General features: G+C 40.7%; 1 protein-coding gene across 1 annotated transcript in view; it reads right to left on the bottom strand.

Moving 5' to 3' along the window:
* Positions 1–25,762, bottom strand: part of FNTB (farnesyltransferase, CAAX box, subunit beta) — a 29,401-nt gene extending 3,639 nt beyond the window's left edge. Inside the window, exons 1-9 of the mRNA XM_060772567.2 lie at positions 25,554–25,762; positions 15,593–15,654; positions 13,535–13,607; positions 12,975–13,066; positions 6,043–6,189; positions 4,180–4,263; positions 2,819–2,905; positions 1,918–2,047; positions 1,040–1,172 (exon numbers count right to left, since the gene is read on the bottom strand). Of these exons, the coding sequence (XP_060628550.2) occupies positions 1,040–1,172; positions 1,918–2,047; positions 2,819–2,905; positions 4,180–4,263; positions 6,043–6,189; positions 12,975–13,066; positions 13,535–13,607; positions 15,593–15,654; positions 25,554–25,679 (934 nt within the window). The 5' untranslated portion in view covers positions 25,680–25,762. The remainder of the gene's footprint in view (positions 1–1,039; positions 1,173–1,917; positions 2,048–2,818; positions 2,906–4,179; positions 4,264–6,042; positions 6,190–12,974; positions 13,067–13,534; positions 13,608–15,592; positions 15,655–25,553) is intronic.
* Positions 25,763–27,445: the final 1,683 nt, after the last annotated feature.

Below are 27,445 nucleotides of genomic sequence, written 5' to 3'. Positions count from 1 at the left end.
CCTTGCTTCTTCCTTTTGACAAGGGGAAAGAGCTGCTACTGCTCTGAACTACCAGACTTTACTGGCAGAATGTGAACAGGCAAATGGTTACAAAGGCAATGGGTGGACAGAAAGAAGCAGCAGTTCATGAAAAAAGACAGTTTGAAAGGAAGTCTTCCTGGAGAGTTAACTAAATATGGCTAGTGACAGACATGATTTAATTATTTTTTAAAACCTATTTGTGAAGTTACATTATTTATTTATTTAGTATATTTATATACTGCCTTTCTCATCCCTGGGGGGGACTCAAGGCGGTTTACAACATATTGATGACAAGAATTCAATGCCAGCATACACAAAATAAAATAAAAGCACAATAACTAAACACTGACATATAACTATAAATTAAAATCATCAAGACTATTAAACATAGACATATACAACATGTAAAAACTAGGAGAAAGCACTAAAACATCCTAATATAAATATTAAAATCACATATGCAAAAATCGTTCAGACTACCATTCTACCTCCAAGGCCCAATTTCTGGAAGTCATTTGGAGTCTTCTTTTGCTTTCCTTTTTAAATCAAATCCATACAGCAAGCATATCATTTTTACCCCATATTGCTAATTTCTAGTTTTGGTGGTTAGCATAGGGAGGTTTGCATCTCAGACGGTGGTGGCACCTTAAGGATTATGAATGCATACCCTATTCAACCATGTTTAGTATAGTATGGGTCCCACTGCCTGAAGACTCTCCTCCAAGCTGTGTGGTTATGGCAAGGGATTCACTATGACTCCTATCCCACAGTGTGTTGCTACAATGGTCCTTAACTGTCCTACATTTTGGCCAGGCTGACTCAATGGAGAGCAGCACCAATAGGTCTGTGTGACTAGTGCTACTCTTTATGAAAGCTGCAGTTAGCATACATACCTGAAGTCTCATGTTCATGCTAGGCTTCTGCATTAGGGAAAACAGGGACAGGGAAGGGAGGGCATAACCAGGCACAGACAGTGCACCTGGGGAGGCATGGACAAGTCTGTGATGTTCAAACTTACCTCTGGCATGCAGCGCTCGATGTAAGAGAGGCAGTAAACCAGCCTGCCAGAATGAATAGCAGCCATCAACCAGCTTGTTACAACGCCCCTGAAATCCACCTTCAAATCGCATCTGTCGGCTCGTAACCCAGTGCTGGGAGAAGAAGAAACAGTCCATGTTATTCCTTACCTTACACTGAACGAATACTTATGGGTGCAATGTACTCAAGTTCAAGAGAATATGTGCCCTCCCTTTCATACCGAATGGGTCTACTGCAGAGAAACCCAATGTAACCAGGTTGCCAGATATACCATAAAATGGCTCTCAGTAATTAGACAGAAAGGAGGAAACAAGTCAGAAAACACAAAGAAAAATTAGAATAGCTCTGTATACAGTTCTGTATAAAATTTGGATTTAAGATATGGATGGATTGGTAGAAAAGCCTAATGGAAAGAATAATGTTCTCAAAGGCAGAAAAAAAGAATTAACTGGCAGAGGGCTACATACAGCTGTCATTTTTGCTTAAAAATAAACATATACATTCCAATTAACCTCAGAAAATCACCTAAGTCATAATCAAATGCATATAATATCTTTGTGCCAGGATAAAAGGTGGTATTTTAAATGCAAGTTATAATGGTATTTTAGATCGCAGAACCTTTGGTTAGTAATAAAGGAACATCAAAAGCAATAAGAAATATGCTTTGAAATGTGGATGAGAAGGAGAGGGCTAAAAAGAAGCAAACAGCAGGTCTGAGGAGAACAATTATTTGTAGCTTGAAAAAATACAGACATTTTGGCACTACGACAGTCACAGCACAACATGGTCCTGGAATACATAAACACTGAAGTAGAGTCATGCAGAAAAGTGGCAGAATACTGACAAATTATGACTTACCAACAAACTTTTCAAATTCAAAACGTGTTCACTTTTCAGAATGACCAGCGCTGCTAGTCCACAGAAGGTGTATCCTCCATGTGCCTCCATACCAGGGACACCACCAATACCTCCTTCCCAATTCTGACATCTAATTGAAAAATTAAAAACACAAAACAAGATGTGCATTCTTAACCCCAAGACAGCAATCCCAGAAAAATCTCAGTCCTCCACTTAAGCCTACCACTAGCATCTTACACAGAAGCTCTCAACTTCAATGCAAGGATTCAGTATGTTGCTGGGATAGTCCACAGGATGGTCTGCTGTGTCACTGCAATAGACCCCAGGAGACACTGCATCCTGGTCACTGCAATAGCCTCCCACAATGGCCACTCACAGGGGGGGGGGGGAGGACTGGAGAAAGGATACTACGATGATAATAATAATAATAATCATCATCATCATCATCATATCCCGCCACCAACTCCCCAAAGGGACATGGGGCACCTTACAAGGCACTCCAGGGTACACATAAAACATAAAACAGGTAAAAACAGTACAAAAGTATAAAACAAGTCACATAAAATTATAACAACCCTCCCACCCCCGGTCAGGAATACTAACCAGGAATATCTTCCAAGATCTGCTAAAATCCTCTGAAAGGGGTCTGTTGTCATCAATCTGTGTCTAGCTACTCTACTCTCTACCAGCAATTGAATGGCCCTGGGGGTAGCTAGCTTCATAGTGGGGGATGGGGATGACAGGGGCTTTGGTTGTTGTGTAGGGAATACTAACCTCCACATTGATAAACTACACACACACATATTTGATGGAATTACACTTGTGTATGTCACTAAAAAGATGGTGACCAAAGAATGCCAGTTTTCCTAGGCAAACAAAAAAAAAAGAAGAGATTTCTTACCTTGCTATCCATTCTGCTGTCCTTTCAAAAAGAGTTGGTGTAATAATGTTGGTAAGTGAAGCCACTGATGCAGCACAGTAGGCACTCCTAAGAATTAAATGTAAGACTAGTTAAATTGTATAGATGGTTGTAGAATGCAGATTTGATGCTACTGAATGAGTGAGAGCTCAACACTTACCCTGCACTATACCCTAAAGCCACCAGACCTAATTGTGGAAACTCAGCAGGGTCAGCTCTGATTAGTATTTGGATGGGAGACTGCTAATGAACACAAGGTGCTGCAGGTTATATTTCAGAGGAAGAAAATGGCAAAACCACTTCTGAGGATTCCTTGCCTTTAAAAAATCCTTTGAAATTTATGAGATGGCCATCAATTGACAGGTGACTTGAAAGCATATCCACACACATTCAAAATGCAGCCACTGCTGTAGTTATAATAATACACCCAAAACTGAATTTGAAGTCTCCCCTTGAAGAGGCATTGGCTCAAAGTATTCAGCTAGCGCGATGTACATCTTTGATCAATGAGAAGACAGTAACTGTGGATTGTGCCTGATCGGTATCCCTCTATTAATCTGTAGATTCAGTGAGGCAGAATGCGTGATTTGGTGACTCACGTGCACCACTTCTCAAACTCTCCTCCTGAGGGTGGGGGGATAGGGAATAACCAAAAATCACCTCTTCCCACTCCCTTTCCTCTGATACAAACAGGAGGGTACCAAATGGATCTAGTCCCATCCATCTATTTAGGAAGAGGGAGGTTAGCAAAACCAATCTTGAGGAGTCAATAGGAACTGAAGTTATGCAGGAAGTTGAATTCAGAAGTTTATCTCAAAATATCAGACTGATGTTACCAAAGGACTTGGGGACTTTGATTTACATGTATACCTGCAAGAGGCATGGGCAGTTATAAAATACCTCTCTCCCATTCTTCCACAACTTTCTTCCAAGGGAGGAACCTTCATTCATTTGCTTTGATCCTGCAGTTTACACAGCTGAATCTACAAGACGCTGTTAAGTTTTAAAAAAATGGTTTGCTTCTTCAGCTTTAAAAAACTGCTTCACCAAGAGAAACTCTGACCATGTGTGCCATTTTCCCCATCTACAAGCATATCACTCTGATGAGTCATAGTCATCGCCCTTTTCTTGCCAAGCTAGAACTATTTAACATCACCAAAAATGATTAGAAGCAAGTCACAAGCTCCCCAATGTTTGATTCCAGAATTTTTTTCACTCTTCTCATCTAGCTATGCAACTAATATCAAGATAAAACACACTTTTATGGTCATTTCTCCAGAAATCTTTTAACAAGGGAAAGCTGTTGTTTTGCATTAAACAATACTTCCATTTTCCCAACATACCTGACATCTACCTCTCCCCCTATGTGCATGATGAAGGAGCCGTCAGGCTGTTTCAAGGAATACAAATACTCTAGAAGCTTCTCCCTGGAAACCAAGATCAGAAACATTAGACAAAAATCAGACCAGTGACCTCCTCCCCAACCAAAAAGTATCTTCCCCTAGTTCAGAACCAAGGAAAATTTTGGTTGCTGGATGTTTAAGGTGCTGGGTATACAATAAAATCAAGGTTGTTCTGCACACACTGTGAGCCTAAGGATTCATTTTAATTATAGAACAAAGCTGTGCTCACAACCCTTACAGGAAAGTGTACTGCTGGCAAACATTGTTCACTTCAGAAGCTTAATTTACCAAGACAAAGCCATTCTGATTGACCATGAAAGAACTGGGAAACAGAAACCTTGCATTCCACCATAGGTCACCTAGAAATCTTCCAAAGAACGACGATTATCACTTTTGTGGTTGGAAGAATCCTGGAACATCACATAAAAATCCTGCAGAACACCCACTGACTTTTACTCCCCCTCCCATCTCAGCTAATAAAATGGCAGAGGAAGATGCTTCTTACTCAATATGACCATTGGTCCAATTAGCCTGGTACTCTTGAGGGTACTTGACACAGGCCCTCTGGGATCATTAGCTGGAATTTTTTTCTCAGGAAAAAAAATCTAGGCTCTTTGTTTCTACAATGTTACCTATCTGTTCCCACCTTCCTGGGCTTGTAATATTAAGGCTGACTTTGACATTCTGGAGTCTAGCTGTCATACCATTACCTTGCCTGGAAACTTGAATACAAATTAATATTCTCACAGAGAGAGACTTATTCTGAACATGCAGGACAGGACTGAAGGTCAGAGGTCATTACTGGCATTATGAGACTAGACATTGGTATGTATCACTCATGGTCAATGGGTCAAATCCCATTCCTATTTTAAAGGAATGGGATTTGACTGACTAGTGCAAAAGGATAAAGTGCAGAGTGAGACATATATAAGGTGGCTTTTTTCCAGATATGTTGGGCTACTATTCTCATTCTCACCCGACAATGCAGCCAACAGTTTGGTGAAGGCCAATGCGAACTATAGCAGAACACTGGCTGGAAAAATGCTGAAAAAGAAAAGGCTGTTTCCGTGTCTTCTGCAGGTAATGAATTTAATTGTCTACCTATCTGAATAGGAAGTTTTATTTCTTCTAAATCCAAACGAATGCATATCCTTTTATGCATCTATGTGCCTTTTTAAAATGGTGTGCACATTTTGTAAAAAATGTATCTTGACTACAAGATGTTCATGGAAGATTAAATTTGTTTAAGAGATCTTCTGCAACCTGAATCTACTGCATGTTTAAACCACACTTTTGGTGGATGAAATATCAGGATAAAAACAACAAACAGCCCATCACAGGTTGCATGCTGGCAACATATGAGCACAAGAGGTACTGCTACCTGACTTTTAGAGCATCTTTGGCCCTCTTCTCTAGGCCTGGAGTGCAATAAAAACGCTGCACCGAATTTAAAAAGAAGAGGATCCAAGAAAAACTTTGCCTTCCCCTTGAATGAGCATGCTGGTAAAGATATACATAACCTGTTACCACATGGGAAAAGTACAGAATAAAGATACTTTGGACAGCCAGTTCAGGAAAGCATTATATGCTTTTTACTCCTAAAATGTTACTGAGGGGACTTTGGAAGATTTAAAGGATTTCTGAATTTCAAAAAACAATGCAAACGTAGATTTGTAGAAACATGCTGCTTATGAGCAATGTTGTGAGTTAGTATTGAATAAAAATCAATGGAACAAATTACATTTAAATCAGAATAATTATTGAAAACATTTTTTATAAATAGCTTCCAGGCTCTGATTTTACCTGTTGATAACACTGTATGCCTCCTCAGTGCCGATAATGCAGAGAGCATTGACAGCTGCATAAGTGGGCGCAAGATGTGGGTGCTGGCCAGGCCCCCCTCCAAAGCCTCCACTGGGGCTCTGACAGCGACTCAGAAACTGGCACACACTGGGCATAAAGAAAAACCAAGGTTAGTTTAAACAAACAGAAAACACCAAGCCTTCAGTTGTTTGGTTTTTACTGTTCTTCTTCCAACCTCGCACGCCCACACATGCACATTCATTTTCAGAGCCAAGGCATTAAACCCTTTTCAGATGTTGATGGAAGGGTCAAGGAAAGTGCAAACTGAATTAAAAGACTGTAGGTGGCAAGCATTTTGCAAATCATCACCGGTCTGACAGGATTTCAATGTTGGGTACTGGTGTCTTTGCACAAGACATGGAACAAATAGCCTGCCCCTCTTCCTTCTTCTTAGAGCCATAGAGTTGGAAGAGACCACAAGGGCCATCCAGTGCAACCCCCACCGTGCAGGAATCAAAACACTTTAAAACAAATGGCCACCCTGCCTTTGTTTAAAAACTTCCAAAGAAGGAGACTCCACCAGATTCTTGAACTCTTAGTATATCTCTCTCTAGAGCTCCTGCAGATCCCACTTGCCTCTCTGCAGATTTGCAAGGTTCTTCTTCCTCTCTGTCAAATCAACATCTGTGATTGGTTAGCATCAACTGGCTCAACTTCTTTTGTGGACACATAATGGCTGGGCACTCTTTCAGTATTGAACAGTTTCTCTTTCCTGCAGACAGCTTTTGGTTGCTTCACCCCAAGTTCCAATATCTCACATATCTTCTGCCTGACAAAGGTGATCTTTGTCAGAGTGGTTATAGTTATTTTATATGTATGTGTGTTTTCAATGTGTTTGTATTAGTATTATAATGTATTACAATGTATTAGTATTGGTTTTCAAAGATGGATTCAGCTATGTGTTAGAATTGTTATTAAGAGGCAGAGAGAGAAAGAACCTTGAGACAGAGATAACAGAAATTCCTTTGCCCAGGGAAGAAAAAGGGAGTTACCCAGCTTGACGAACAGGATGTTTTATTTTTGTCTGCTTGTATTATACTGTGTGTCCGTCGCCATCTTTTTTAGTTCCAAAATGTAGTTCCTATGCAGTAGATGCTTTAGTAAAGCTCTCTTAGAAGAATACTGCCTGAGCTTGTTTATTTTTGAAACTACACGCTTGCTGCGTCAGACTGGAGAGTCTGAACCTTGACAATGGTTATGGGCCCAGCATTACGCCCAGAATTACGCCCTGATGACCTGATTTATGGATGATGAGAGTACCAAGGAGCAGACCTGTAAGCATGCTGCCGGAGCCCTGAATTGCAACCCAGTTGACAGAAGAGGCTGACGGAGCATGGGAACTGAAACAGCCTGACGGAGCAAAAGGAGAGAATTTTGCCGTGGCTATTCAGTGTGAGTTGATGACAAAGATTGCAGCCTGCGGTGAGTAACGCGGCTGAGTTTTGAAAGAAGATACGCAGCGGGGCGAGCTGGGCCAATTAAGTGATTAAGGAGGTGATTGATGTTGGAATCTGCCAAGCCATAAAACTGCCAGAAGCTGTTTTTCTTACAGCTGGGATTAAATCCGGGATTCCGGAGGTTACAAAATGGCTTTTTCAAAGTTCCGACTAACTTATGAGAATGACGGACGGAGTGATGGATGTGATGAATCGTCGGTGAGATGTGCAGACCGTCATCGGTGTTATTTTTGCAACAGAAGAGGGCATTATAAAAGAGATTGCAAAGCGAGGAAGTTTCAACTCAGTGGAACGGCCTGTGAGAGATATGGAGCCGAGACCAGTTACTGTGAAGATGAACAGAGAAACAGCAGCAGAAAGATAAATTCCTGTGTGGTGTCAGCTGCAGCCAGAGAAGCGGAACTTTCCAAAGAATTTGCCCAGGCTGGCCGGAGGTGTTTCAACTGCAATAAAATTGGACATTATGCTCGGAATTGTGTGGAGAGAAGATACCAGTCCAGAGGGGGCCGTGTCCCTGGAGTTAGAGTAAAGAAAAGTCACGGAAGCAGAAGGGACTATTATGAAGAAACTGTCCCAAACAGTGCAGAAGAAGCCAGAGTGATGATGGCAGCTATGGAAGATGATATTAACGAGACTTTGGATAAGGACAATATAGATTGTGTTAATTTTACAAGTAAGGACTTGAATGCACCGTTGCACAATTCTTGTGCTCACTTCTTCCATAGAGTTATGGGACATGTAAGTTTTCAAAACCTTGAAAAATTAACTAATGTTTGTCCAGATTTGAAAATGTATAAATGTGATCGTTTTTTAGACTGTGCAATTTGTAAACAAGCGAAAATTAAAGCGTACCCAGTAGCAAAGATAAGTAAGATGAAATCAAGTAGACCATTTGAAGTAGTACATGCTGATTTAGCTGGCCCACTCCCAGAGAGTGCAGGGGGGGCAAGATTTTTCTTGGTGATAGTAGATCGATTTTCGAGATATAGTTTTGTGTACAATTTAAAGAATAAGAGTGATGCTTTTCCTGTGTTTAAACAGTGGGTACAAATGATTGAAAGGACTTTTGAACATAAAGTAGCATCGTTAGTTACTGACAGAGGGGGAGAATTTTGCAGTAACATTTTCCAAGAATGGTTAAAAGAGATTGGCATACATCATAAAACCACTAATCCTTATACCCCCGCTGAAAATGGATTGGCAGAAAGACGCATAGGTGTACTGAAATGTATGAAGGAATGTATGTTAATGGATGCAGATGCACCTGATAGTTTGTGGGGCGAAGCCATATACACTGCTAATTATGTACTTAACAGAACTTGGTCATCAGCTATTAATCAGACTCCATATTTTGCCCTGTACAATAGACCACCAAATCTTAAACATTTAAGAATTTTTGGACAATTTGCATACGTACTAATACCTGCACAGCAAAGGAGAAAAGGACAACCAAAATGTCAAAGATTAAGATTCATAGGCTATGAAGGGAACAAGTATCGTTTCTATGCTGGAGGCAGAAAAGTAATTCTGTCCAGGAGTGCCAATTTTGAAACCCATAGTGGCTGGGACAGGATACACTGTAACAAAGAGGTTTTTATAACTGGAGATAATGAGAGTGATGAAGTCAGAAGTATAGATACTAGTAGTGAAGATGACTCTATGCTATCTGATAGTGAAGAAGTACTAAATGTTCCATCACCACGGTCCAGGTTGAGAGACAGGAAAAAGAGAGATAAACCAGTGTCTGATCAGGAAGAAGAAAACAGTGGCGCAGATAGAATTGTGTTAAGAAGAAGTAGAAGGGTAAGGAAAGCACCAGACCGTTATGGTAAACCAGTATCTTATCAAACCACACTAATAACAAGTGAGGAACCAGAAAATTATAGACAAGCCACTGAAAGTATAGATGCAGAACAGTGGCAAGAAGCCATGACTACTGAGTTCAATTCTATGATGGATCAAGAAGTTTTTGATATTGTGGATAGACCCAAAAATGAGAAAATTGTAGACTGTAGATGGGTATATAAAAGAAAAACACTTCCTGATGGTAATCAAAAATATAAGGCAAGATTGGTTGCAAAAGGGTTTACACAAGTGAAATATGAAAATTATGACAAAACATTTGCGCCTACAGCAAGACCAGAAAGTTTGAGATTAATGCTTTCATTGGCAGCTAGAAAGAAACTCATGATTAGACATTTCGATTTTGAAACAGCCTACTTAAATGCCAACTTAGAGGAGGATATATACATGGAACAAGCCCCAGGTTTTAGTTTTCAACCTGAAAAGAAGGTCTGTCGCCTACGGAGGGCAATCTACGGTTTACGGCAGTCAGCACGTTGCTGGAACCTTTGTATTCATGAAGAACTCTGTAAATTGGGCTTTAAACGTAGTGTTGCAGATGCTTGTGTTTATACCAGAGGAACAAATGATGCTTGGATAGGAATTCTGTTGTACGTAGATGACTTGTGTTTAATTACAAAAGATTCTCAACAAATAGCTGAATTGCAAAAGGAACTTGAAAACAAATTCAAAATAAAAGATTTGGGTGAGCTAAGAAACTATGTAGGAATCGAAGTAAATAAAACAAAAGATGGGAAAATACACTTGAGTCAAAAACAAAAAATAGAGCAACTGATTGAAAAATGTCAACTCACAGATGCAAAAATTGTATCCACCCCAATGTTAGTGGATTATATAAATCAAGAATCTGATAAACTTTTTGAAAGACCAGATTTGTACCATTCAGTTATTGGGAGCCTAATGTACATCGCCAACCATACCAGGCCCGACATTAGTTATGCTGTGGGATGTCTCAGCAGAAGAGTAGCAAAACCTAGAGATATCGATTGGATTGCCTTGAAAAGAATATTGAGATATTTAAAGGGTACCATTGATTATTGTTTAACATTTGGAGACAGCGATGAAGATATTGAATGTTATGCAGATAGTTCCTTTGCCACAGAACAAAAATGTAAATCAGTATCAGGAATGATTATTAAGTATGCTGGAAACATGTTGGTATGGCGATCCAGAAAACAGAACTGTGTAGCACGGAGCACCACAGAAGCAGAGTATGTGGCTCTGAATGAGACAATAAATGAATTGCAATTGTTGCAACAATTAATTGTAGATGTAGGAGAACAATGTAAGACACCCATTGTTGTTAAAGAAGATTCTCAAGCATGTATAGCAATGACTGAAACCGAAAATCTAAAAAATAGAACTAAATATATAGGAGTTAAATACCAACTGGTGAAACAAATGATTGAACAAAAAATGGTGAGATTGCAGTATTGTCCAACAGAATTTAATGTAGCAGACATCTTGACAAAACCACTAACCACCAACAAACATGAAAAATTGAGAGAACAAATGAATATTGTACTTAAAGAATGATATGTAATAAGAAGTAATGAAGCAAGCAGAGTAATATGGAAGAAGTATTATATGTGTTTAAGATGTAATAGAAATGTTGTTAGATTGCTAAGAAAAGTTAAAGAGTAAAGAATAAGTGAATATTGAAGTTGAGAGTCAAGAATCAAGAAGTTACTATTATGCAAACCACATGGATGTATGAAGAGAGGTATTGTAACACATTGAAAAAGAGGGGGAATTGTCAGAGTGGTTATAGTTATTTTATATGTATGTGTGTTTTCAATGTGTTTGTATTAGTATTATAATGTATTACAATGTATTAGTATTGGTTTTCAAAGATGGATTCAGCTATGTGTTAGAATTGTTATTAAGAGGCAGAGAGAGAAAGAACCTTGAGACAGAGATAACAGAAATTCCTTTGCCCAGGGAAGAAAAAGGGAGTTACCCAGCTTGACGAACAGGATGTTTTATTTTTGTCTGCTTGTATTATACTGTGTGTCCGTCGCCATCTTTTTTAGTTCCAAAATGTAGTTCCTATGCAGTAGATGCTTTAGTAAAGCTCTCTTAGAAGAATACTGCCTGAGCTTGTTTATTTTTGAAACTACACGCTTGCTGCGTCAGACTGGAGAGTCTGAACCTTGACAATCTTCCCATGAATTCTTCATAAATTCCAGGGCTCTGCCTGGTGCTGATTTTATAGGAGAGCCATTCCCAGGTCTACACAACGTTTATGCACACTGTTTCTTCTCGTCCTGCTGCTGAATGCTTTAGCATGTGATTTCAGATACTTGCATATTTTATCCTTAACAGTCTCATTCACACTCTCAGACCATTCTATTAATTCCAATCCTCCCACCTGCTTGCTTTCTCCCAACACATCATGTAAGTCAACCACGCAAAGACCACCGAAGTACAGAGGGACTTTCCATGAGGATGGCCACCAGGTCATGAATGAGCTGTTGCTACTATAAATACCAAGATTCTTTGAAAAAGCTGAGATTTGCATTGATAAAATGACTATGGCCACCAAAGAAATCACAGTTCTTCAGGGTATAAAAACTTCTGCCTACTTGCGATTTCCATGGTCTTCCCACTTGTGGTTTTTGTAATCCATTTATTAATGTAAGTCACCCTGAGAATAATTACTTATAGGATCAGTAATAAATTGCAATTATAATCAGAGTATTAATAATGTATAAAAAGAAACATTTCCCCTTACTGGGCTGTGCTCTCACCGCCACCATCTATGGTGATCACAAGATGCACAGAAAACATCTACTCAAGAAGCAACTATTGAGAGGTTATTGTTGGAGTGAGATGAATGAGACAATGAGCTACTGTATTTCAAAGAAACATTCAACTGCATCAGCAGGGACACTGGGAGGTTAGGTCAGAGTCACACACTGCGCATAGATAATGAAGACTTCTGGGAATTCATTTCTACTGTAACTTACAAGTGCAAAAGTACAGCATGAGGCCATTTCAAGTGCTGTGGGCATTGTGTGTCTTCAAGTCATTTTTGACTTAATAACAACCTAAAGTGAAGTTATCACAAGGTTTTATTGGCAAGATTTGTTTAGAGTTTGCCCCAATTTTCCTTTGAGGCTGAGAGAGTAGGATTTGCCCAACCAGTGGTTTTCCTTAGCCAAGCAGGGATTCAGACCCTGGTCTCCCAGAGTCCAAGGCCAGCACTCAAAACACTCCATCACACTGGCTCTCGTTCAAACTACAGCTAGCACTCATTTCTCTTACTTGAACTTTTGAGTTCTGATTTCACTTTCAGCTGTCAAAATAGTCAATCTTCCTTTAAGTAAAACAAAAAAGTGTGAAACCAGAGATTTCTCAAAATCTGCTTTGGTTTCTGTGCCTCCAAAAACCTGTATCATTTTTCAGTTTCTCTGAACAAGGGCTAGGAACTTAAAGGAAGGCATTGAGACTTAGAAGGCACATATTCTACTTCTTCTATTACAAATATGACTTGGAGCATGTCATTATATGTTCTGCTAGAAGAGAGTTTAGGAGAGAAACAGAGCTTACTCTGAAGCGACCGATTCTGAGATGGGTTCCTCCAGCAATTCCAGACTATGCAGGATCCAGTAGCAGAGCCAAGGCCGGCTGGCATCCAGACACTAGAAAAGAAGAAAACAGCAGCTGTTCAAACCCATCTCTGAAATAGCTGGGAAGGCTGCATTTGTCACACAACAGCAGGAGGGCACAAAAAGGGCACAAATTAGGGTGGTGATTACTGGGACAAAATGACTGAAAGCTAAACAGAACGTCTAAAAGGAGAAAGAGAACACATTTATGAGAGGAATCTTCATGCTACTTTAAAGATATTGTTATTATTTACACAGCATGAAATTAAGAAGGTCCACAGCCTTTGTTTTGCTGGCTTAAAAAGTATCCTGGGACATAAGCAAACCAGGTCTCGTGGTACTTTTTAAATTCTGGATGAAAATTACACAAGTCTTGGCAGAAGAAAGCAAGATAAATCAAAGCCCCAGTGTCACATTAGCCCCAAACCAACTCTTGATTAGAAACACACAAAAATTGGAAAGACAATAATACAAGCTCCTTCAGCTTGAAGGTGTTATTACCTCATAGGCATCTGTCAATTGCCTTAGTCCTCTCTTCAGATAGTGGAAGTGTTTGTCCCTATGCAAAAGAAACCTGAAAAAAGAGCAACATTTATACAACAGATTAAAGTTTTGTAAAATAATTTATATGAGGCACAGATTTGTCAATTTATTCAGAAACATAATATATTTATATCTGTCTTATCTATCCACTCTGAACTTTGTTTGCAAGGGTTTTTTTTTTCTCCTAAGAATGTGCTAGATTAAACCAAAGGCCCATCTAAACCCGTGCTCTGGCCAGCATCCAAACAATGGCTTAGGCTTGCAGAAATGCCTTGTACTCACTCGGATGAATTTTTTAATCCCCCCACAGCATCCTCTTTGATAGTTGAATCCAAGACTCACCACAAACACCCCAAGAAAACCCTCTCAGTTTCCCAAGAGCAATTTTCCATGTTGCACTTAATGAAAAGACTGTAATGATTTGATTTGATTTTAGGACGACACCATCCAGGATCTCCACTAACTAAATGGTTGGGGACAGTTGGAGCTGAGCCCACAAATAACTTTCCAAAGCTCTTGGAAAAATAACCCCTTAGATTCCTAAACATTTGACAGGAGCCAACTGGATGTCCTCAGGAAGCTTATGAGCATGACACACTGAAGCTAGCCATCCCATGACCCTGAAATCTGAGGTGCACAAGTTAAACACAGGGACAGCAATCATATTACAGCTGGAGCCACTGAGACCATGGATCTGTCTAATCTTTCTTCAAAAGTCTTCTGGCATGGCAGCCATAGCATCCCATGATACTCAAGTCTGTATGTTGATTGCTGAGTAAATGCTTCCTGTTCTGGCTTGACACATGTTTCATTTGGATATGCATCTATCCAGACACTCAGCTTACATCCAGTCACTGTGAGGTCAATGAAATCTGAACATTGTTGTGGAATGTAATAACAGTAACTAAACAAAGAAATGAAATAATGGTGAAATGAGTGGCAGAATAAGTAGCCAGATGAGGTAAAAACATATAAATGGACAAGTCTGTTCAGAAAGAAGAAAAGAAGAGCTAAAAATGAGATGAATAAGCCAACTAGAAAAGATTTGTAAGAAGCAACTAGATATATACACTGGAGAGAGAATCAATCCTTATTATTAACAACTAACAGGAATGCCCATTTTATACCTACTTCTGACTCACTTTTTAACTGTTGTATTAACCATTGTTTTAATGCTATTTTATTTTCACTTGCCACATACTCCTGTATAAGTCAATCTAATGTATAAGTTGATGATAGGTTTTGGTGCCAAAATTGTAGATTTTGGTATGAGCCGTGGATAAGTTGAGGGTCATTCCAGGTAAAGGGAAAAGCACCAATGTCACCTCAACTGCCCCGTTCACTGCCACTGTTTTCCCACCCAGGCATTCAAATGGCCAGAAGCAGAGCTGCAGCAAAGAAAGTAGAGAGGGCCGGTGTTTCTTTTAGGCTCTCCTGTGACAGACTATGCTCTTGCGTTTTGCCATTCTACTCAGAGACTATATCATGAACCACTTTAAGGCAGGAATTAAATAAATACAAGTCAGAAATGTACACCCTATTCTAAAGGTGGGTGCATCACATTAGCGATATATTTTGTATTAATACAAGTGAATGCAAGGAGGAGGAGACTTCCTTGTCCTCTCATTCACCTGTTCTAGTTCTCCCTGAGTCTCTGGAGGATAACAGAGCACTTCTCAACAATCTGTGATAGAGTAGAAAAGCTGTCCCCAAAATCTGCACACAAATCAGTATTGGCAGGCAAACTAAAATACACAATTCTTTTCAATCTGTTCTATTTAGATTGTGTGAGGAGTCATCACACAAGCACTGCACTACAACTCTAGAGACCAGGTTTCAAATCTCTGTTCTCAGTCTCTCAGACTCAGGGGATAGCAAATGAAAACTTCCTCTCAACAAACCTTGCCAAGAAAGCCTCATGATAGCTTTGCCTTAGGGTTGCTATAAATCAGGAATGACTTGAAGGTTACAAAAACAACACAGAGGGGGAAATGCTGCACAAGTATAGTGACTTACCTGTCATGATGATTTGTCTTGTAAGCATCAAAGACCTCTTGGACTATGTCCTCTACTTTTGTCTGAAGAAGTGAAAAGGGGAAGGGAGAAAATAAATGTTAGTATGAACATGTAAACATCCTAAGATAGCAATGGGAAATTTGATGCTATGTACAACAACTCCCACAACCCCTCGTCATTGGCTAGGCTGGTTTGGGTTAACAGGAATTACAGTGTTCCCTCACTTTAAGTGGGGGTTCTGTTCCAGAAGCCCCTGTGATAAGTTTAAATCTGCGAATTAGGGACGCTCTACCCACTCGGCGGCAGCCTCGTCCTCCTTGCTGCCTGTGCTCCTGCCGGCTTCAGCGGCCCCTTGGGCACCGTTGATGGCACTGGCAGGCTATGGTGAGGCCTCAGCCCAGCCTGGCAGCACCATCAATGGCGGCCAAGGGGCCTCCAAAGCCAGTAGGAACACAGGCAGTGAGGAGGAGCAGGCCTGGCTCCCCCTCCCCTCCTCCTCCTTCTACCCACCCACTCCCACCCCCCGTAGCTCGGGGGGAATGAAAAAACTGCGATATGGCAAGTCCGCATAAAGTGAACCATGAAGCGGCGAGGGAACACTGTATAGTCCAAATCTCTGGGTGGCACCAGGAAATCAGTCCCCGCCAAAATGCATCCAGAGCACAGCACTGCCTAAGCAATTCCAATCACAACACAAGGAAGAAATATGGTATCGCATGCCATGTAACAAAGTGTCTAGGAACAGCCAAGAATAGTTACTAAAGAGGATGTCAGAACGCAAAAGAGCTACTGCAGCTCCAATTCAGAAACTCAACACAGAGGCTGATGCAAAGCAACACATTATTTACTTTAAGATCTAAACTGAAGCTTCTTATACTAAGGAACCACAGATGCCGAGTGCCCTCAATGCCTTCAAAAAGTCCTGGGATCAATCTTTGGGATCTCCAGGTAAGACTAGGAAAGACCCATGTGTGAACCCTGCCGGTATAAAGAACATGGAGTTAGATCACCCATTGGTTTGACTTGAATGAAAGCAGATTTACAAGCACCAGCAGTAATCAAGGAACACATATTTCCTCCCCACCACTGTTGTATGCACTGATCACCATGCTCATTCCAAAAGAAGTCCCAACAGCTATGCTAAATGCCATGATATCCAGGATCCTTGAGTATGGACTGGTGGGATCAAGACAAGAGCTTGAAAAATTTGCTACACCAAAAGAAGTAGCTTTCCCAAGTTTCTGAGATCAAGATGAGTACTGTAGCCTAAACTTGATCTAGAACATGGCCATATAGCCTGAAAAAACCCACAAGAACTAAACTTGATCCATTTCCCCAATCTTTGAGAGACCTAAAATGCAGAGCTACCAAGTAATCATTAGATAAGACAACGTACACATTAACAGGCAGCAATAGACTACCACTTGCACACAATCTTGTTACAAATGTTTTGCCTGAAAATAAGAGCACTTAATTAAACAGCACCAGCACCAATTAATATCAGTAATGGTAGACTGGAAGGAGAAGCTCTCGGAACACATGTTTTTCCTCTGGAATGAGAAGCTCTCAGTACATGAGACAAAATTTGACATGGACACATTCAGAAGACATAGCAATTCAATTTGCAGATTTTTCTACTACAATGTATTGTCGAAGGCTTTCATGGCCGGAACTGGGTTGCTGTGAGTTTTCCAGGTTGTATAGCCATGTTCCAGAAGCATTCTCTCCTGAAGTTTTCTACTACAGTTTACAGCAAGGGTGTGTTGTAAGTGTCTGTTTCCAGGTTTGCGGTAATAACCACTGAATGTTTATATTACTGACCTCAGGTTTCTTTGCTTATTGCCTGTGCCTCATCAAAACAATGGCCAACAAAGTCACCATGTGACAATGTCATGTATCAGCTGCCACTTTGATGGGAAGCAGATAGCGTACAGAGGCTTTCAGGTTGAAGGTTTTTAAGAAAATGCTTCTAAGGGGTATGTATTGTTTTAAACCGTACTATTTTGATTTATTTTATCACTTTAAGTGTTTGTTTCTGCACTACTTTAGTATTATTAATGGTTTTAAAGAGTGATTTTAGCTAACTATGAAAAGTGGGTCTGAGCCCAGCACGCTTCTCTACTGCCAATGTGCCATATTCAAGATGCAAATCAGGTTTGAAGGCAATGAAGAAGAAATGTATTCAATCTGGTCAGAGAGAATATCAGTATAGTCTGTGCTCAAAAGGATCCTACATAAGGTTTATAGAGAAGCACAAAACATTTTATTCACTTTGACAGCCATTCAAAATACCCTCCTCTGATTGGCTGGAAAGCAAGACTGGTTTCAATGATATCATCGGCTGAAGGAGCTTCCCTCCATGCCACGAGAAAGGAAAAGCTGTGATTGGTTGGTTTAAGGGTCAAGTCAGTTCAGAAATCTGCCCCCGTGAGGGCTGTGAATCCAGGAATTTGTCGATGAAAATGATAAATAGCCCTGTGATTGACATAAATATCTAGTCCAAGTAAATACAAAGGAAGGAGCTCAGATAACACAATGGGTTTTTATGCAAATATAAACAGCTCTATGGAAGGCCTACAAAGGTAGTCTGTTCGCTTATGTCTAGCAAGTGACATCTCCGGATCCCATTGGGATGGAAAACAATCTTACAATATTTTTATATGTTGGTATTGTCCACTCTTGACGATCTTATGATAGAACCAATCAGGAAATGACATTTATAACCTAGGAACAAAAATCATGTTACATAGTGTAATGGATTTTGATATGACCCATGGATAAGTTATTCCATGAGGGGAAGGGGTGGCAGTACAATACTTACAGTGACTTGTGGATGTCAACCCACATTTTTCAGGTTAATTTTTTGACTAAAAGTTCTAGACTTTTACACTACCATACTCAACACATTGTAATCATTTTAATGTGTGAGCTGCCTTAAGTTCCTATATGGGAGAAAGTCCAGTTATAAATAAAGTTAAACATTACTGTGAGACCAGATTCACTGTAGGAAGCAAAGGAACAGGGAGAAACAAAGAACCACATTTTCATTTGTGCTCCACCTTTCTCCCAACACTGGAACTCCAAGTGGGTTACAAATCAAAATAAATACAATATAATTAAAACATACAGAGGGCCAACATTAACATGGAATTAAACTGCTGACAATATCAAAAAAGTCAAACATACAACCAAAAAATGTCAAACAGCAATCTGAAAAAACTTGTGTGCCAGCGAATCCAACAATGGGATTGGTGAGTAAAAAAGAAAAGAAAGAGCTCAACCAATTCAGAAGGCCGGATAAGCAAATTTCTCTAAAAAAAAATTGGACCTGCACCAGCCTAACTTCAATGACTTGCCTAATACAATGAAATGGCCAGACCAAGTAGCCACAGGACAAGCTAAACAGAAAGCTAGTAATGACAAAAAGGGAAAATGGATAAGGGCTGCTATTGGCCAACTCAGGCTGCAGATATCTCTTGGAGCTAGTAAAACAGAGTCAAATTCACAATCCCAATTGACATTTCTCTGCTAATCTGCTAACCACTCTTGTATTTTCTCACCATCTCTCAAATTTGAAAAATGCTCTCTTCTCCATTAAAGGTCAGATTCCAGAGAGAGACAACAAGCAGAGATTCCCCTTCAGAAACATCTCAGGCCTCCAGCAAGGAAGCTCAAGCCCAAACCAATAATCATGTCAACTGGATGACAACTGTAATTTCAACCACTTTGTCCTTAACAGTAAGAGACAGTGAGAGCAATACAAGCCAGCAATTAGCCCCCAAATCCAAGACTGGACATGCTGGGCTTCCAATACAAAGAACTATCTTGCCAGCTGTACAGTATTTGTTCTGATTTGGGGGGGAGGACCATCTCTCCAGAATGTTTCATTTCCTCCCAGATTCAGAATGCTTGATTGACGGAAGTTCACAAACATTCAGAACATAACTAGAATTTTGAACATTTTTTTCTGGTTTCTTATACACCTTCAAGACAAAACACTGTCAAACACCAATTATTTCATAAATTTAAAAATGCACATTGCCCATCTAGACCAGGCAAGGAAAAATTACGGGCGTTTTGGGATTCAATTCCCACAATTCCTAACTGGCCATTAGGAATTGTGGGAGTTGAAGTTCAAAACACCTGGAGGGCCGAAGTTTGCCCATGCCTGATCTAGACAACTGATTACTGAATCCAGGTTTTCCCATAATTACATTAATATTTCCATTTGCTGTAAATAATTCTCATTACTTCAGCATGGACAAAGTTAGAACATATTAACGCAACAACATTATACACGGAACCCCCGGTGGCACAATAGGTTAAACTCTTGTGCTGGCAGGACTGAAGACAAACAGGTTGGAGGTTCAAATCCAGAGAGAGCACAGATGAGCTCCCCCTGTCAGCTCCAGCTTCCTATGTGGGAACATGAGAGAAGCCTCCCAGAAGGATGGTAAAACATCCGGGCGTCCCCTGGGCGACGTCCTTCCAGACAGACAATTCTCTCATACCAGAAGCAACTTGCAGTTTCTCTAATCACTCCTAACACGGAAAAAAATTTACACAACAAACAACAATCCAGAATCTTATCAATTCATCGCCAGTCCTGTAAAATTATCCCCTAGATCCTCCAAAATTGGCCAGCTCTAATCTTTTATCAGCGATTCCTAGCACCTGAAATAAATGATCAGGCACTTTTACTGACATTTGTCTTGAAAGAAGAAAATAAAAACAAGCATTTAAAGAAACCTCTCCACACGGTTTTAGTGTAATTACCACTACGGATATTTCTCAGCCACTGTGTAGTTCAATGACATTTTAGGTCTATGTTTATAATGAGCTTCTGAAATTCATAACCCCCAAACTAAAATGTTTCAATTCAGCACCAGTGTTTATGGTTAACACATTCAGGGAATGGATTGGCTTGATTTAGATGGACACAAAAATCTTTGTTGCCATAAGCCACTGAGGCACTCTGAGAGGGTTTAACAGGCTATCCCCAAGATTTTCTGCGTCAAAAAATTGAACTCATTAGTAGTGGAAAGCAAATGGTTTTAAGCTTGCATCTATGTGTTAATTTTGGTTATCTTCTTTACTACTAGATTTAGTATCAACAATTGTAAATTCAATTACAATATACCCTCCACATTCAATGGAGTTAGGGGTACAGGACCACATGAAAATAACAACACCGCAATTTTTAAAAACTTTTAACTCAAGGTAATGCCTCCCTAGAAATGTCTAGTTCTCTAGCATGACTCTGGACAACTTCTGCCTGACATTAACCATATATTTGCACTGGTGGACCTATACATGCCTAAGAAACTGTTGCCTCTAAGATTCTCTAGATCAGGCATGGGCAAACTTCAGTCCTCCAGGTGTTTTGGACTTCAATTCCCACAATTCCTAACCGCTGGTAAGCTGGCTAGGATTTCTGGGAGTTGAAGTGCAAAACACCTGGTGCTGAATTGAAACATTTTAGTTTTGGGGTGATGAATTTCAGAAGCTCATTATTTGCCCATGCCTGATCTAGATCCTCAAGGTTGATTCTATGGTCAAGGAGTCACACTGCTCGGCCTACAGATTCCCAGAGATATCATGTTAATCAAATATTAGAATAATCACATCCTAAAAAGTCAAACTCATGAATGTGAAGGGTTGACTGTACAAATTTACTGTATGATCTTTCTGCAATCTATGTATGAAACTACAGGCACCTCTTAGCATAAAAGTATTTCAAGCAAGAAGTTCAATATCACAGATTTTTATCACATATTCACCAGCCATTTAATAGCAAGAGTGATGACCTTCCCACCTAGCTAATCAGAAACAAAGAATTACTATAATCCATTAATCAGATGCCTCTCCTGTCTCAGTTTATTTCCAGGAATTGCAAAGTATACGTTTTCCTACTAAGTTACAGGGGCTTCCATTTCCAAGTTTAGAATGTCTTCCACTGAGTACAAACAATATAATCTCTCCATCAGATTATAGAGACTTTTAAATAGGTACTTTGACTCTGCGCGTCATATCACTAAGGTACTGTGGGGTAATTACAATACAAGACAAATGTGACAGCCTAACGGAATGGTAGCTCTGTTATGTTTGATTTCAGACAGGTTACTATATGAGTCAGAGAAAAACATAGATAGGAAAGTTGTTGAAGCATTTGTAGAATCCAGAAATTCGTTGTGAAATGAAATCTATTGCAGGCTAGAAAGGAATAATCTACAATCATGAAAATATGTGATAGACTACATCTGTTCATTTAAAGGGTGTTTTGTGTTCATTTATCTCTGTAACCCAGTAATGTAATGTGTTTGTGAAAAAATACATAGCACACATAAAGTACATGTTTGCTCCTGCCCTTTAAACAGCATCTTCTTAACTAGTAGTACCTTCAAGCTTAGGTAAGGTAAAGTGAAGATATTCCCTTGACATTAAGTCCAATCGTGTCTGGTTCTGGGGGTTGGTGCTCATCTCCATTTCTAAGCTGAAGAGCCGGCGTTGTCCGTAGATACCTCCAAGGTCATGTGGCTGGCATGACTGCATGGAGTGCCATTATCTTCCCGCAAAAGCGGCATCTATTGTTCTACTCACATTTGCATGTTTTCGAACTGCTAGGTTGGCAGAAGTTGGGGCTAACAGTGGGAGCTCAGCCCACTCCCCGGATTCGAACAGCTGACCTTTCAGTCAGCAAGTTCAGCAGCTCAGTGTGCCACCGTGGGCACCACCTTCAAACTTGGGTTGCTCAAATGAAAAAGAGGACAAATCTCCTGTACCTTTCATAAGTTTGTGGAAGAATGAATTTCATCCCAACCAGCATGAGCATTGGCTATGCTGACTGGCGATTGTGGAAGTTTTAATCCAACAATCTATAGGTCCCAAGATTAAGAAAGGACTAGTTTAGTGGTTATAATATTGAAAATATTTAATTTTGTGTTAAGTACAAATTTAGGAGCCAAAGACACCTAGAAATTCCATGTTAATAAGTCATTTGGTTTGAAGAGGAAGGACAAAATGTTCTGGCATTCTTCTGAACTCAACATGGAAATACATCCCTCCTTCTTCACAACATTTTGTGAGCCAATTTTGATTTAAAAGGGTGCACTACACAACAGTGAATACATATATTTGTATGCCATATTAAATATAAATGCCTGTGCTTCATAGAATCATAGAGTTGGAAGAGACCTCATGGGCCATCCAGTCCAACCCCCTGCCAAGAATCAGGAAAATCGAATTCCTAAGCTACACACTTACCTAAGCTTCATACTGTGAATCATCTGCATTTTCAAAAACATACATCTTTTTGTCATAAAAGTGGTCTTGTTTCAATAATCTTGTCTTGAAACAGCATTGAAGTTTCTTTGTTGACAGGTCTCCCAAACCCTCTTCCATAACTAGAATGACACATTTGGTATGTGGTCTCATGGACTAAAGCCTGGTATGATTCCAATAATTGTAATAACTTTCAGTTGTCTATTAGCCTCAGTCACACAACAGGGGATCTTTCTGGTCACAACTGTGCAACTACATAATACTCATACTACCACTTTTTTTTTAAAGTGGAAACTTGCTGCCAGGTAATCTTACCTGTATATCCCTTCATCTTCCATCCAGAACATACCTGAAAATCATTGAGCTTGATGATCTGGGTATATCTGTTCAGACTTGTTGGACAGAAACCTACAACTTTAGGGATTTAAATAAGCTATTTCCCAGACCACAACACCTACCCAAGGAAGAAGAGGTGAAACCAGCAGATCTACACAACCTGAATTAGGAACAATCAACAGGGCAAAGCCAAAAAAGAATGCAAGAAAAGACCAGTTGTGGTTCCTCACATTCCTAGCCAAGAGCATAAGGGCTACATCACATCTTAGACCAATGGCTCCCATCCTTTGGTCCTCCAGGTGTTTTGGACTTCAGCTCCCACAATTTCTAACAGCTGGTAAACTGGCTGGAATTTCTGGGAGTTGAAGTCCAAAACACCTGGAGGACCAAAGGTTGGAAACACTGTCCTAGACAATGATGCCTGGCTGGCAAAGCAGCTTTTGCTTAGACAGTAATCCAACTTTATTTATTTATTTATTTATTTAATACATTTCTATCCCGCCTTTCTCCCCACAAGGGGACTCAGAGTGGCCTCACATAGGCATCAATGATGCTTACAACATATACATCAAAGAATACAATAAAACAGTAAAATCATCTTAAAACATCAAGAAGCTATTCAGCAACAGAGTACACAACAGAGATACAGACACAGGAAACAGAACCTATGGCAGACCCTGACACCAACTTTGTTTTCATACTTACAAAAACCACAATAGTATTTTAAGGCCTAATAATATAATCAAGAATATCACTGCTTTCTCTCCGGTGTGACATTTGTTATCTATTGTCTATTGTGCAAAAGACAGAGATAAAAGTGTCAAAAAACAAATGAATAGAAATCTGGCATCAGAAATGGCAACATGGAGTATTTACAGTGGATTCTGCAGAAAATACTTCACAAAAAGGAAAAGCAGCCTCTTTAACAAGCCTTGCAAATGATGCTTTATCATAGAATAGTAAAATCACAGAGTTGAAAGAGACCACATAGGTCATCTAGTCCAACTCCCTGCCATGCAGGAAATGCACTATCATAGTACCCCTGACAGATAGCCATCCAGTCTCAGTCAATGTTTGGTTTGTATATCTATTTATATCCCTATAATGTATTAAAAATCACATAAAAAATTCTCAGACAGAAAGGGGCTGCATATGAAAAAAGTTTAAGAAGCCTAGGTCTAAAAGACACCCTAGAACAGGTTATCTACAACAGAAGAGGTAGGATCGATTTTTGTGCATTTTAATATATGTATTTCACCCCACTCCCCGTATTTGAACCGCATTCATGCTCCAGCTATCCTCACTAGTGGAGGTCATTTGAACCATTCGGTCAGCAGCTCATTTGCAGCTCATTTGAACCATTCGGTCAGCAAGTTCAGCAGCTCAGCGCTTTAACCCACTGTGCAACCGGGAGCTCCCGGTGTCATAGAAATACCTTTTAATATATGTCTTTTATATACATATAAGGTATAGAAATCCCTTTTGACACATGTCTTTTACATAATGTTTTATAATTATGTGTTTTAACTGTGTCGTGCCCTGCCTAGAGGAGAGGCGGGTAAGAAATAACAATGATTACGGTTATGATTAGGCAGGGTGAGCAAATGAATAAAGAATATGGAGAGTTAGATAAAACTGCCATAGAGACACGATGTATTAACTCAGGCATGGGCAAACTTGTGTCTTCCAGGTGTTTTGGACTTCAACTCCCACAATTCCTAACAGCCTCAAGTCCTGGTAGGCTGTTGGGAATTGTGGAAGTTGAAGTCCAAAACACCCAGAGGACCAAAGTTTGCCCATGCCTGTTCTAAGTAAAATTTTGCTCTGAGAAAAAATCTTCCCAATTATTTTTATTTTGTTTTATACACCAATCATGTGTGTGTGTGTGTGGAATTGCAGAGGTTCCATATCTACAATAACACAGTCCTTTATTTTCTTTCCTTTCCACTTAAGCGGCTGAGGGGGAAAAGGAAAGGGCCTGAGGCTGTTAGGAATGGTGGGAGTTGGAGTCCAAAACACCTGGAGGGCCCAAGTTGGCCCTGTTCGAAATTTACCTATCACTTGAAATGCTTTTCTTCTTCACCTGAGCTTGGCAATAATTTTGGTGACTGCCTTTGATCTTGAATGTCCTGTATATCTTATAGCACTCTGTTATGGCACCACAAAGGCATTGGGAGTTGTAGTTTGGTGAGGCCCCAGCCCCCTTGGGCGGAGAAGGCGAAAGGCCTAATAGAACTACAACTCCCAGGACGCCACCACCTCGAGTGGGCCGCGCGCGCAAAGCACCCTGGGGCTTGTAGTCGCCCGGCCTTGCCCAAAGAGGCCGCCCTGGGAGGCTCCCCACCTGCTCCACCGAAGTCAAGGTCCGGACCCCGTCGTCCTGGAGCCTCTCCCTTCCCGGCTCCGTGCCTCCTCCGCGTCGGGGGCGTCTCCCGTCGGCGCCCGGGAGGGATGAAGCGGCGGCGGCCATGATCCCGAGGAGGCGCCTGCTTCTTTGCGCGGCTGGGGCTTGGCAGGCAAGAGGCAGCGGGACCACAGCCCGGCTACGGCGCGGCGCGGCGGACAAGAATGCTCGGCGCGTGCCGCTCGCGATCCCTCTCGTGTGGAGCGGCCGGCCCTCTATCGCCCCCGTGTGGCCCTCATTGGAACTTGCCAGTTGACGCAAGCCGCTTCAGAGGGTAGGTCGCTTGGGCAGCAGGCACAACGCCCTTTGAGACCCCTTTCACTCGCCTTAGCTCCATGTCCTGGAATCCTGGGAGATGTAGCATTGCAGCAAAAGATCATGCAGAACTACAACTCCCAGGATTCCGAAGCGTTGCGTCACAGTGGTTAAAGTGGTGTCAAACTGTATTAATTCTGCAGTGCAGATGCAATTTGACCCATCCACACAGCTGAATAAAATCCCACATTATCTATTTTGAACGGGAATATATGGCATGTGGACTCAGATAACCCAGGGCTCTTCCACACAGCCAAATGAAATCAGAACATCAATGAAGAATAACCCACAAAATCTGCTTTGACCTGGAATATCTGAGTCCACACTGCCATATATTCCAGTTCAAAGCAGAAAATATGGGATTTCATTCAGCTGTGTGGAAGGGGCCACAGATAACCTAGGGCCCTTCTGCACAGCCATATATTCCAGAATATCTTCTTTGAACTGGGTTTTCTGAGTCCACACTGCCATATATCCCAGTGCAAAGCAGAAAATGTGGGATTTCATTCAGTTGTGTGAAAGGGTCCTCAGATAACCCAGTCCAAAGCAGATATTGTGGGATTTTCTGCATTGATATTCTAGTTTCGATGGTTGTGTGGAAGGGCCCTTAGTCTGATTTGGAGAGTTGGGGGAGAAGGAAAGTGAGAAATTGTGTATAGGAAGGCAGTGGTGCCTTCCTATACATAAGTCATTTCTGATTTAGGCTGGCCCTAAAATGAACCTATCACAGGGTTTTCTTGGCCAGATTTGTTCAGAAGCCTTCTTCTGAGGGCCCTTCCACACAAACCTCTAACCCAGAATATCAAGGCAGAAAATCCCACAATATCTGTTTTGAACTGGGTTATATGAGTCCACACTGCCATATATCCCAGTCCAGAGCAGATAATGTGGGATGTTATTCAGCTGTGTGGAAGAGGCCTGAGAGAGTGTGTCTCGCCCAAAGTCACCCAGTGGATTTCCATGGCTGAACAGATTAAATCAATGCTCAAAGGACTACACCACACTGGCTCTCACGTAGCTTTGCTACTTAGTCACATTTACATCCCCACCGAGAAACTGGTTTACTTAATTGGGGAGAAAACCTGTTCCTCGCTGATTGTCTTTAATTGCTTTCCAGTACGGTGTTGCTTGCAGAGTAATATTTGCTGAGCAAACTGGTTTCTGTAAATCTCTCCTGGCTTTTCCCCCAAAATAATTTCTCTACCCAGCTGAGACAGATGGCATGTAAGACAATTCTTTTGTAGTTTAGATGCAGACATTATATGTTACCTATTGTGCTTAAAACTTGCCTTTGTCTCATTTGAAAGCAAGGATACATCTATGCTGCAGAATTAATGCAGATTGTCAACACTTAAACAGCCACAGCTCAGAGCTGTGGAATCCTTGGGAGTTAGAATCATAGAATCAAAGAGTTGGAAGAGACTTCGTGGACCATCCAGTCCAACCTTCTGCCAAGAAGCAGGGAAATCGCATTCAAAGCACCCCCGACAGATGGCCATCCAGCCTCTGTTTCAAAG

Source organism: Anolis sagrei, chromosome 1, assembly GCF_037176765.1.
Source record: "Anolis sagrei isolate rAnoSag1 chromosome 1, rAnoSag1.mat, whole genome shotgun sequence".
In the NCBI taxonomy this organism is placed as follows: domain Eukaryota; kingdom Metazoa; phylum Chordata; class Lepidosauria; order Squamata; family Dactyloidae; genus Anolis; species Anolis sagrei.
This window is presented reverse-complemented; position numbering and strand designations above follow the sequence as displayed.